The sequence below is a fragment of the Lagenorhynchus albirostris genome, chromosome 4 (genome assembly GCF_949774975.1).
Source record: "Lagenorhynchus albirostris chromosome 4, mLagAlb1.1, whole genome shotgun sequence".
In the NCBI taxonomy this organism is placed as follows: domain Eukaryota; kingdom Metazoa; phylum Chordata; class Mammalia; order Artiodactyla; family Delphinidae; genus Lagenorhynchus; species Lagenorhynchus albirostris.
This window is the reverse complement of record NC_083098.1, coordinates 103,582,414-103,595,024: the sequence shown is the minus strand read 5'-3', so window position 1 is coordinate 103,595,024 and position 12,611 is coordinate 103,582,414. Positions and strand designations below refer to the sequence as shown.

The following is a 12,611-nucleotide window of genomic DNA, read 5'->3' as shown; positions in this document are numbered from 1 at the left end:
TATGAAGTACCACAAACTGGCTAGAGAGGAGCTTACTTCCAGGAAAGACTAGTATAATGAACCAAAGTCCCCAGCATCCAAGTTCAACAGTTATCATTTTGATAATTTTGTGATTCTTACACTTAAAAATATTTTGATAATGCTACATGCATGAGTAATTTTTTTCATAGAATGTTTGCATATAAGAGCCCAAGTTTGCTTATGTTGTGATGGTTCCTGGGTTAGGGAAATGTTCACATATACATATTAATCATGGAGTTCTCTATGTTTTTGGCATAACAAAATATTTATTGTGGGTAATAGAAAATACTAGTAGGAAAAGAATGTGACAGGAAGTCCACTATATACTAATGTGTGAATGAGCACTATTTCTTCACTGTAAATTTATTTTCTGAATTGGCACTGGCCTGACTTAAGAAACTTAAAACTGTGTCAAATCAGTCCTCTTTCCTTCTGTAACTCCCAACCAAACACCTTTTACTCCTCTGATAATCATCTCTATTATTCAGAACAGAAATACCCTAACATCGGATCTAATACATTGGTTTTAATAATAATTGTGCTTTTTTTAGGTTTATTTACCAGAGGCCATTTAAGGTGATGTTCTAAGATGGAGCTAAAGTAAGAATGCTGTGCTTTTTTGAGCCAAATTGCTACATTACATATGTATATGTGCTTTATAAAACTTAGAAATATAAAAGGAGTCTGAAGGTTACAAAGAATGCTTATTAAGAAAAAGGAAAAGGCAGATATGGTGGTGATATAAAACAATGAAAAATAGATGATTGTTTCTCATTCTGTTGGCTCTGTGTCTTTTCCTGTGCTTCAAATTCCTTACGTAAGCCTTTTTGTTAAATCCCTGTCTTTTTAAAAATAATTTGGGGGTTGGGGTAGGCTGGGAGAAATAAGGACTTAGAAGGTACACAAAACGTGCCATAAGTAAAAGTCTTTAGAAACACACTAAACTAAATCCCATTTAACCCATAGCCAGGCAATCCAAAGGGAAGGAGCCATGTGCTTACGTACTTTACATGGACCACCATACCAAAGCTTTCCTTCTCAGCCATGGGAAAAATTAAGCATCAGACGTTGAGTATTCTTACTATTCAAGTTTTGGACACAATCACACAAGCCAATCACAAAAGCTATGCTTTTGTACTACTAAAGAGGTAAGGAATATTATCCTCATTTTAAGACATCCCTTTACACTTTAAAATAAATGGCTAAAATACAGTAAAATCGATGGATGTAAATCCATTTATCATTTTTCATTCAAAATGGATAACTTAAAAAAACCAAACAGTATTCTTATCTGCAAGAGGCACAGATTTGCTGAAGAGTCAACATGCAATTGTGCCATTGCTCTTAAAACCCAGACTTCATAGGTTTAAAAGTACAGAGAAATAACTGATCAGTTCAAATTCTCCTTATGAATGGAAACATGCTACTTGATGATAAACTATGATCAATTTTTCTATACATATATAACTTTGAAAGAGATATACTTCTAAGAGATACCTTTGCCTTTTACCAATTTGCTTCGAGGTAGTTGGTATCCACCTGTTATACAGCTGTTCATGGGTCAGGTAATCACAAATCTTTACAATACTAGCCTTCTAAATCTCACAATGCATTATATATTAAGACATTGTGCACAGAAATAAAACTGGGGACAATTATATATTTAAACTTAGGGAGTAAAAAATTCACAAAATACCATTAAAAAGAGAAACTTCAAAAATCCATTTGTACTGCAAAATTCCACAATGGTCTGGTGTAAAACATGTAAAAAGACATACAAAGAATATAATCAAAATGATTAATGCTAATGATTTAATATATAGACAAATCACAAGACTAGAAATATTTCAAAATCAATCGATAAATGCTTATCAGCAGGAAGAATGTTGACGTACAAAATAAGGATAGTGCAAGAAGAACTGCAATCTATTTCTCTTCACTTTTGAGATTTTGGTTATGAACTGTACAGCTCGCTAGAGATGCTGCTGTCAAATTCAGATTCCATTCAATGGGACGATTAAGGCACATCTTAATGGGGCTCAAAGGGCAACTTGCTGTATTCCCATCAGACAAATTCACTTTCTCATCAGTTTTCACTTGTAGCATGCTGGAAAAAAAAAAGTGTAAAGCACTTTAGTTTTTACTTTAATTTCAAAGAAACTATCAACCTTGTAAAAGAAAATTCAGTAGTTTTATTGTTCAGACCTCTAAACAATAGAGATGATTGATGGGTTTTTTTTAGCTCCTGTCTCCTTAATGAACTGAATTCAACACAGGTAATTGAGAGGTCACTCAGATACCACTGGACAAAATTAGCATATACAGATTTCATCAGTGTACATCAGAAAGGATATTTAACCTACTGAGCTTGGCCGGATTCAACCTTTCTTTTAACTTTTCCTTTAACGTACCAGGATCACAGCCTCTTTGAGACAAGAAGGAATTAACCTTTGTTGAATGCCTACCATATTCTAGGCACATTCACATGCATAATCTCAAATTTCATAACCACCAAGCAAGGTTGGTATACTGTAAGCTCATAAGAAACGATAAAAGTGAGTCACAGAGTTCCAGTACAAATAAAGTCGAATGGGCTGGAACTGGAATACAGTCCTTGCTCTTTCCCTTATGCCTGTCTACTAGCTCTCTGATGAGAATCTTCTCTAAAATCACAGAAACTTGAGAGTCCAAAGGATAGCTAGCCACTCCACATGTGTAATATTAAAGTCAATTCACATCTTCCAATGTGAATCCTTACGTTTAGAAATGATTTAATAGCTTGCTATACATTAGCTCATTTGACACGACTGATGAGTTCAGTTAGACTACATCATTCCTAAGCTTTCTTCAACCGCAGGTCAATGATCCTTCCCACTCGTAAAGAGGAAGCTGAGTTGTGTAGTATTTTAGTGGCTTATTAGAGTTGGTAAATGGCAGCAGCATCCAGACTTCTCTCCTTACAACTTCAAACAACTGACTCACTTGCCATTCAATAAGCCAGAGATTTAACCTGTTAAACCATATTTTAACAGCCATTATATTTTCACTGAGTTGAGTTCTCCCCAAACAGTCCCAGTTCCACCGAATGACATGGTTTCAATTTTTATAAATAATGAAACAAAATGACAGCTTAAAAGATTGTTCATCAAAAATAGTAAATCATCATTAAAATAATATCCAAAACCTAGAGATATGATCAATAACAACAGTAATGTTTTTCCTTCCTCCAAGGACTGCTAGTCTTCATATTTTTATTTGTATTTTCAAAACAAGAAAGTCTGATGTATGACTCTTTGAGAAACTCTAAAGCAAGCTATAAAAATACAATGATATTGAGGTAGCTTGGTAGGTAAGTATATCAGGCATCAAACTCTACAATAAAACAACGGCATGGAGCAACAAATCATAGTCCTAAAAACGATTTTTTTTTCTGTTTTCTGTTTGCTATTTGATTGACAAAGCTGTATTCATCAGAGAATACTATTCAGTAACTACACTATTGTTCTTTTCAATACTTTAAAGACTTTTAAAGTTACTTTTCTAGAGTGTACTCCAAATTTGGGAACACAAATGCCAGGGATGCACAAAACTATACACATGCATGGGAAGAAAATAGTCAAGAAAGAACTAAATGTTGTTAGTACCAATATACAGATTGACATGTTTAATTCATAAATATATACCTACAAAAACAAAACTAGCTGGTGTTTGAAGTTTGGGCACTACTGATCTTGAAGCGCTAGAACCAGAGGCATTAGAACAGCAGAGCTAGAAGTGACCTTTCTAGTCCCCACTTCCCCGCTTTTTTTTTTAAAAGAGATGATAGGGAAACTAAGATATAGGAAAATAGAAAAATAAACTGCTATTTTTCAGAGTGTTCTAACCAGATGTATGAGAACTAATATAAGAATCTCGATCTCTAATTATAATCCAGTACTTACCAGAGCACTTTTCAATTCCATCTTCTCTACCAGTCAAATTAACAGTTTTTGAATACCCATCAGAAAGCACTTTTGGATACAAAGATGAAGATATAGTCCACGCTTTCAAAAAATTTGCAGTCTACAGGAATTTTTAACAAATATACCTTTATATTTGGAAATTAAAATTTTGACTAGTTAGGTTTAATGTTAGAAATTTGTCATAGAATCATATACATTTGTACCAAGTGAAAGATTAATGTTCAACTTAATGTATTTTTTAAACAATGTTTTCATGTTTTAAAAATAGGTAATAAATTTGCAAAATTAAAAATAGATAACTACAAAATGTTATACAATGAAGTCTCTCACTGCTCCTAGCTCCTCTTCCAGGAGCAACTACTGTTGCCAATTTCTTGTGTATTATTCCAGATAGTCTCTCTGCATTGATATATATGTATATATGTCTGTTTCAAATATCTCCTTTCCCCCTACACAATTCTGAATACTGTTCTGTATCTTGCTTATATATTTTGGAGATTGTTCCATATTTGTACAATGAATATTTGATTCTTTTAATAGGTACATAGAACTCCATTCCACGGCTATGTCATAATTGACTTAGCCAGTCTTCAACTGACAAACTTTTGGGCTATTCCAATCTTTTGCTTAAAAATATCAATGTATTGAATATTCTTATGTGTGTCTCTTTAAGTATATGTGCAAGTACATCTTCAGGACTGCTGTCTAGGATTGGCATGGCTGGGTCAACCGGTGCTTTAAAAATTTTGATAGATATTACCGAAATTCCCTTCACAGACTGTGTACATTTTTACACTCTGACCAATGATATATGAAAATGTCTTCCCTCAAACTCTTATAACAATGTATAATAAAATTTAGGGAAGCTTAAAAAACTGTATGCCCTGGCTTAATTTGCATTTCTCTTCTCAGTAAACTTATTTTCATATCTTGAAGCCATTTGTATTTCCTTTTCTGTGTTGCCAGTTGAGACGATGACTTCTCTCGTATAGCCAGGCAGTTAAGAATTAATCCTGTGTTCTGTGTGATTAATCCACAGGGGTGGGATTAATCGAATCCCACCCCTCCCCACCCTGCCTAGTTTATTTGTTGTTTGTATCTGCTTACAGTGAGTTTGTCATGAATCCATTTTAAATTTTATATCATCAAATTTATCAGTCTTTTATTTCATGGCTTCTCTGTTTTACATCATGATTAAAAAGCTTAAGGAGCAGCATTTGAATCATCTGATAAAGTGGCTTTATATGTCCATATCCAGGATTCTAATGAAAGCCCAGCAATAGTGTATCCAGTGGTACTCTTGAGAGTAAAGAATTGGGGAAAATAATGTCAGGACCCAGGTTCCAGTTCTGACAATATTAATAAGCAGCCTTATGACCTTGGACATGTAACCTTAGCCTCCTTCAGCCTCACTTTCCTCATCTGTAGAAAAACAAAAGTAAATGACATCTTCCCTGCTTACATGTTTCTGATGATCTAATTAGAGTCAGTTAACATGCTTTAATAAGCATATGGAGCTATAAACAAATGCAAACGCACATACTTTGGTGAAAGGGGGAAGAAGCTGGAGAGAGGTACTTATCCGAAGTAAGTCCCCTTCTAACTCTATCTCTACCATCCAGGATCCCAGATGGCAAGTGAGGCTGAATAAGGGCAAAGGGTGCCTGCAATGATTATGGCAGACAGCTCAGCCTATTTTCAATACTCCAGTAATTTCACTCACCCTAAGACAAAGCCCCTCTCCACCATCTGAATGAAAGTTTATAGAATATGTGCATTTGGAAAGTATCAAAGATAAAAATCATTTGTGAGTTATGAAAATCCAAACAATCATCATCTGTGATTTAAAGTAATGATACTGATAATTCTAACAAAAATAATTTTTAATATATACAACTTATAATTTAAACTTGTTTTACTTATTACTGGAGATATGTGATAGTTCATTTCTGTCATACAGACAATAAACTTAAGGTGAGCCACACTGCAGGAAACAAATTTTAGTGTGATCAAGACAGGTCCGAAAATAGCATTTGTAGAGCAGTTGCTATATGCCAGGTACTATGCTAAAAGCCTTTTTTACATTACCTCATTAAGTTCTAACAATCATCCACTGAGGCTCAAAGAAGTAAAATGACTGACCCAAGGTCACACAACTAAGTGAGTCTACAGGGCCTATGATCTATTTACACTATCCTGCACACTGACTCTTGGTTTGTGATTCTGTCATGATTCTCCCTTCGTGTTAATATCCATTTATCTATTTCTTTAGAATACTTAACATACGCCACATGTCTGGCCTACGGCCATAACCTTATCCAGGAGACCTATATGTTTAGAGCATGACTTTTCTTTATGTTTAACTAAAGAGGGGGCTGCCAGTCATATCTTTTAATTTCTCAGTGTGAAAAAAGAAAAAACGTTAGGGCAGAGACTGACATGAGAGCTACCATAAAACTATTCTTTAGGTTAAGGGTTTCAGGGAACACAAGTTTATCTTTTCAAAGAGAGAAAGAACTCAATTGTATGCATGGATAAACAATTCTGATATAGGATTTGGAATTTGAATAGTTGCTATAATGTCGCTGAAACCATCAAATTTGAACTTAATGCCAGTGGGTGACTGGTTTATTTTCCTTTGGAAATAATTAACTGAATTAATTACTGTTAATTCAGTAAAAAGTTTACTGAATAGTTGTAACTCAGCACTGTCTTTGACCCTGATCTCTCTACAAATCTGTCCAAATATCATGATATGGTTGTCAGTCTGCAAAACTAGAGAACCTTCCTGAAGTAGACAAGTGTATTCCCATGTTTTGGATGTAATAAGTTATAAAAATGAAGTCATTGGTCTACTGGACCCTAAATGTGATGGTTCTTAGGTTCTAGGAGGCCAGTATAGAGGACCATGCCACAGAGCAAAATGTGTCACTTCTATACGGAGCTGGCATGTGTTCATCAGCAAGGTCCGCTGTTAAGTAAAGTTAAATCCTTAACCAGTACCTACCTAATATGTTAGGAATATAAAAGACTGTGATGGTATCTGTCTTCAAGCGTTTTGCAGCTTGGTAAGGAGACAGTGGGGAAAAAGTATTCATAAGTTACCAGAATTAAAAGCAGTAAAAAAAGGAGTACCTAAGGGCAAAGGGATTACAGAGAAGGGAAAGATGAATCCCAGAAGTGGGGAGATGAGGGGGAAAAACATTTGAAATAGGTCTTCAGGGATGAGGATTTTAGGAAAGTGGGACAGAGGGAGACTTTAGAGCCTGAGTTCTGATCCTGAATCAAATCACTCACCCGCTGAGTGTACACTCCTTAGCCTCTAAGCTTCAATTTAACTGGATAGTGAAGATAGAATACCACCATCTTAAGGGTAATGTGATTATTAAATGAGTTGATGTAGATAAAGCACCTGGCATAGAGAATGCATGTAATATGCCCAGCTGGACACATAGTAAGGAGTCAATAAATGTTAGTACTAATAACAAAAATCAAAATAAAAAATTACATGTTTGGGAATAAAGTATGGCAGATATGTGTATGATTTGTTTCTACAATGTTCACCATACTAGTTTGTTCCTATAATTTGTATAGTCAGATAATAATACGACAGTTTAATTTTGAATCTCTGGGCTTAAAGGGGATCAAACGTAAAAAAGCCATACAATGTAGCCAGGTAAACATGGTCCACTAGTGAACCATGAGGTCTAACACAACCAAATAGATCCTTTCTCTTGTTGGCAAACTCTCTAAGAGTTAGGTTGTACAGGTTTTATGGTTTTTTTAAAAGACTTAATTTATCTCAAGAGTAAAATTTCCCTTTGGTAAGATACTGATGAATTTAAAGGCTTTGACAGATTGTTAAGGGGGAGATTTTAAGCCAGCCATTTTTTCTGACTTGCTTTTGATTATTTGATGTGGTTACTGGAGGAGCAGAAGAACCTGGTGGTTAAGAGCAAGACTTGGAAATCTGAGAGTCTCGGATTAGAGTCCTAGATTTGCAATTTTACTGCAACCAATTTTAGGAAAATTACTTTTTCAATAAAAGATTAGCACGTATACAGATTGCCAACAAACACATGAAAGGATGCTCAACATCACTAATCATTAGAGAAATGCAAATCAAAACTACAATGAGATATCACCTCACACCAGTCAGAATGGCCATCATCAAAAAATCTATGAACAATAAATGCTGGAGAGGGTGTGGAGAAAAGGGAACCCTCCTACACTGTTGGTGGGAATGTAAACTGATACAGCCACTATGGAGAACAGTATGGAGGTTCCTTAAAAAACTAAAAACAGAACTACCACATGACCCAGCAATCCCACTACTGGGCATATATACCCTGAGAAAACCATAATTCAAAAAGGGTCATGTACCACAATGTTCATTGCAGCACTATTTACAATAGCCAGGACATGGAAGCAACCTAAGTGTCCATCGACAGATGAATGGATAAAGAAGATGTGGCACATATATACAATGGAATATTACTCAGCCATAAAAAGAAACGAAATTGAGTTATTTCTAGTGAGGTGGATGGACCTAGAGTCTGTCATATAGAGTGGAGTAAGTCAGAAAGAGAAAAAGAAATATTGTATGCTATCATGTATATATGGAATCTAAAAAAAAAAAAGAAGAACCTAGGGGCAAGACAGGTATAAAGATGCAGATGTAGAGAATGGCCTTGAGGACACAGGGAGGGGGAAGGATAAGCTGGGACAAAGCGAGAGAGTGGCATGGACATATATACACTACCAAATGTAAAATAGATAGCTAGTAGGAAGCAGCAGCACAGCACAGGCAGATGGGCTTGGTGCTTTGTGATCACCTAGAGGGGTGAGATAGGGTGGGTGGGAGGGAGACGCAAGAGGGAGAAGATATGGGGATATATGTATATGTATAGCTGATTCACTTTGTTAAAAAGCAGAAACTAACACACCATTGTAAAGCAATTATACTCCAAAAAAGATGTTAAAAAAAAAGAAAGATTAACACATGGTGCATAGTATGTGCTTAATTAGTAAGTGCTACCATGATTATTAGAGAGCAAACCATGGTAATCAAGAATTCAAAAGAAAACATTTAGAATTGAATCATTTCTACTGAGAAATGAGATAATCTACCTGAATTTTTAGTTGAATGGAATGAAGGAGATTGCAGTCAGATCAAAGGTACAAAACAAATTCTCTCCAGGAATCAATGAACAGTTTGCATTGCTACGTGACTTAGAAATGATTCTTGGCCTTGTAGGGATCCCTGAATTTCTTAGTGAACTTGTATATTAAATTAGTACAACTGTGCCTAAAGCAGTACTGTATTCAAATATTCAGTAACTACATGTGATTCACATACCTTTATAAAAATAAAATAGAAAACTTCAGTACTAATATGAAAGTAAAAGCAATTAGCAAGTTGTTTATCTAAAATAATGCCAACTAACTGTAAAAGATCGCCGAACCTGGCATGACTTAGAACAAATGTTTTTGAACCCTGTTCCCACAGGCCTTCTCAGGAACTTATCAATGATCATCATCAATGATTCCGACCCTCTTATTTTTTTTTTAAATATACCATCTGTGGCAGATTAATTCCATTAGTAGCCTCAGTTCTTCACCCATCACTATATGCACTCTCTCTGCCCTGTCATTTTACCATGTCCTCTCATTCTGCCTCACCTATGTGATTTGCTCTAGCTAATGGGATATTAGCAAATATGATGCAAGCTGAAGTTGAGAAATTGGGCATTTATGCTCACTTTTACACCTCTGCTTTTGCCCTGAGAACATGCCTGGGCTGGTTTACTGGATGGCTATGAGAGACTCAGGGGGAAGCTGCTATGGAGCAGGGCGAAGCTATCCACTTGACAGCCAGCTAACCCCAAAACACTCGACGGAGCCCAGCCAATATCCAAAGAACCTCCAGGCTTATTTTCAAATCACTGATTCATGAGTGAAATAAATGCTTATTTACTTTAAGCTAACGAGTTTTGGGGTGGTGTGTAATGTAGCATTGCTGTGGCAATAGATAAATAATAGACCATCTCTTCTCAATTGGATCCTCACCATGATGTTTAAACAAGTGCGAGGTCTCTCATTCCTTAAAAAACAAGGCTTCACTCAATCTTTTACCTTCCTGAGGTTAATATTTTTAGAGTTAGATTACTTTAATGAGTTGTCCTATACTTGCTCCCACCATTTTCGATACCTCTCATTCTTTAACCTACTCCAATCCAGCTTCCAGGCCTTTTACTCCATGAGGACAGCACTAAAGTCACCAATGAAATGATAAGTCTAATGAACGATCTTTAGTTTCAACTTTTTTGCCTTCCTAACAACATTCAACACTGTTGCCCATTTCTTCTGCTATGGACTGGATTGTGTCGGGCCCCTCTCTCCCCCATGCCCCTCCCGTCTCCCTGCCTCAGATTTATATATTAAGAGATACAGGGCTTTTAGGAAGTAATTAAGGTGAAATGAGGTCACAGGGCAGGGCCATAATCCAATAGGATTGATGTCCCTATAAGACGAGAAGGAGATACCAGAGAACGGGAAAATGGCCTGCAAGCCAGGAAAAGAGCTCTCATCGGCAACACAGAACCCTCCAGATCTTGGACTTCCCAGCCTCCAGAACTGTGAGGCAATAAATTTCTGTTGTTTAAGTCATGCAGTCCATGTTATTTTGTTATGGCAGCCTGAGCAGAGTAAGATACACTCTTTCTTGAGACTCACTTTTTTTTGGCTTTTGAGACAAAAAACAATACTGGCTTTCCTCTGCCTCTTCCTGTCACTGCAAGGCATACCCACTCTACCTGCAGAATACATATTGGCATTTCTCAAGGTTGAGTCCCAGGCTTTCTTTTCTTCTTCTCCTATACTCTCCCTTAGCTCTCATCCATACTCAGTTTCAGTCATGAATGATATCCTAGATATCTCAATTTTCCTGAGTACTCAACCTAAAGCAGCACTCCCTAAAAACTCCTTATGTCATTTAATTTCATTAACACAGAATTTACCAGTGCCTTCTGTTTTCTATTTTATTTTTCCCCCCTCCCAAAAAAATACAAGCTTGATGACAGTAGAAATCCCTGCTGGTCTTGTTCAGTATATTATTTTCAGCACCTAGCATACAGAAACTGGATAAATATTTGTTAAAAAAATAAATCTGGGATATTTGTTTCTGGCCATGATGAAGTAACAAAATGAATTTGCCCTCTCACTTTAAACAACTTAAAAAAACCCCACAAAATATATGAAATAATGTTTTTAAGATAATGGATGACAGGAAGTACAGGATGACAATGATTCCTGACAAAAGGGAAGCAAAAGGTGGTAAGACCTAAAATTTTCTCTGGCTTACTGCTTGGAGAGTTTCCAGGCTGCAATATAGGGGGAACCCAAATAGAGCTTGGAAATCTTCTTGAGAAAGGAAGACAGAGTTTGGAGGTGAAGGAGTCCCAGGTGACTAGAATGTGTGGAGCAGAATACAGGATAGAGAGCTGCAGAGAGAGCTAGTTCCAGAGCTCCTCGCAAGTCTGTAGATAAATACTGATCAGTACATTAATGCTTCCCAAGGCTGTGAGAAAGACCACTGAAAAGGACCAGCTGGAAAATACCTAGAGGCCATACAGGACTGGATATGATTGGTGTTCCCACCAAAAAGAATGGAAAGACCTCCTAGCCCCTGGGGCATTAAGTAGAGTCCTCAGACAGGTGTTGGTACTACCTGACTAGTGGGGTAAAATTAGCCACTGAGAGGACGTGAACATGGTTTTTGAGAACGTGCATGGTCTATCCTTCACTTGCTCCTCAATCTTCACCACACCTGACATCACGCTCCTCCTTTCCGTCTTGACTCAAGACACACCAGTCATGTCTTATCCCTCTTACCCGCCAGGAATACCATGCCTCATACTTTTTTCACATTCAGTTCTTCCTGGAAGGTCACTGCTCCCCTCCCCATTCTCTGCCACTTGGCCTAGTTGGTTCCTACTCAGTCTTCCTACTCACTCTCACTCAGCTCAATGGTCATTTCCTCAGAAGTCTTCCTTCACTTCTCTGACTTGATAAGATCTCCCTATAAGGAATTCTCATAGTACCACCTACGAATTAAGAAGTTGTAAGATTTGTGTAACTGTTTTCTCAATGTCTGCCTCTCCAAACAAACTTGACCGTGAATGGAGTGACATCTGGTTTTGTCCCCCCATCATATTCCATATGTCTAGCATACTGCCTGGCACACAGGAGACAAACCTTTTTGAAAGAATTAATGGGGTCTATAGATACTGGCTTTTAAAATCTAGCCTTCTGTACGTTTATATAACACAGAGGCAAAGAAGCAAACAAATGAATTTTCCAGGTTGCCTAGAACTGGAATTGAGGGGGAGAAAAAAGAAGCCAAGATCTTGCTTAAAATTAAACAAAAACAAGGAAGAAAAAAACCTGGCAGGATGAAATCATTCACACACCTACTCTGCCTTTTATTTTTCTGTAATTAAACAAAAGGTGAATTCAGTAGGCTTTATATTATGATAATCACAGGATACTCAGCTCCACTACAAAGAAAACTATTTACTGCCCAGGAAAAATGAGGAGAAAAACATGGTAGCCATGAAAGCTGAATTA

General features: G+C 36.7%; 1 protein-coding gene across 9 annotated transcripts in view; it reads right to left on the bottom strand.

Moving 5' to 3' along the window:
- Positions 1–1,830: 1,830 nt before the first annotated feature.
- LCORL (ligand dependent nuclear receptor corepressor like) overlaps positions 1,831–12,611 on the bottom strand; it is a 166,305-nt gene continuing 155,524 nt past the window's right edge. For 3 of the 9 annotated variants that reach the window (XM_060148441.1, XM_060148442.1, XM_060148444.1), the window contains one exon: positions 1,831–2,128. In XM_060148441.1, coding sequence (XP_060004424.1) covers positions 1,948–2,128 — 181 coding nt within the window. In that variant the 3' untranslated portion in view covers positions 1,831–1,947. The remainder of the gene's footprint in view (positions 2,129–12,611) is intronic. The other 6 variants (XM_060148440.1, XM_060148447.1, XR_009540383.1 and 3 more) reach the window with 5 other exon arrangements.